Consider the following 644-nt stretch of genomic DNA (forward strand, 5'->3'; position numbering starts at 1 on the left):
GTCTTACTTTTTCTCAGCATTAAATAACAGTTAAATGTGTTGTTGTTTCCTCAAACTGAGGTCAAGAGCGAGTGGTTGGAGGGTGCCGCTGGTAGGTCCTACTTCTTCACTTCATTTCTACCCCGTTATTGTTTCTGTCCTTCTCGCTTTTCCCAGTACTAAATAACCATTAATATTATGACAATGTACTTTTCATTCCTCAAACTGAGGCCAAGAGTGAGTAGTTGGAGGGTGCTGCTGGTAGGTCCTACTTCTTTATTTCTTTATTATCCTTCTGTTGTTGATTTTTTTCCTCCTTTTCCCAGTGCTAACTATAACCATTGATATGTCGATGTACTTTTCTTTCCCCAAACTCAGGTCAGGAGATGCGCTGTAGTAAGGAAGGGGAGAGAGTGGAGGTGGCTTTGGTAGATTCAGACCCGTGTTATTCCTGTTTTTGTAGGGTGAGTAGTCTGTGTGTGTCTATGTGTGTCTATGTGTTTGTATGTTCGTTTGTGTTTGTCTGTATGTATGTGTGTGTATGTGTGTAGATGTGTGTGTGTCTGTGTGTGTGGTTGTGTGTGTGTGTGTGTGTGTGTGTGTGTGTGTGTCTGTGTGTGTGTCTGTATGTATGTGTATGAGTATGTTCATTTGTGTATTTGTGT

At 41.3% G+C, this 644-nt stretch overlaps 1 protein-coding gene across 1 annotated transcript in view; it reads left to right on the forward strand.

The window, feature by feature from the left end:
• Positions 1 to 357: 357 nt before the first annotated feature.
• LOC101851174 overlaps positions 358 to 644 on the forward strand; it is a gene marked incomplete at its 5' end in the record, with an annotated part of 23094 nt that continues 22807 nt past the window's right edge. Inside the window, 1 exon segment of the mRNA XM_013090818.2 lies at positions 358 to 443. Within this exon segment, the coding sequence (XP_012946272.1) occupies positions 358 to 443 (86 nt within the window).

Source organism: Aplysia californica, unplaced genomic scaffold (assembly GCF_000002075.1).
Source record: "Aplysia californica isolate F4 #8 unplaced genomic scaffold, AplCal3.0 scaffold01557, whole genome shotgun sequence".
NCBI classification, from domain to species: domain Eukaryota; kingdom Metazoa; phylum Mollusca; class Gastropoda; order Aplysiida; family Aplysiidae; genus Aplysia; species Aplysia californica.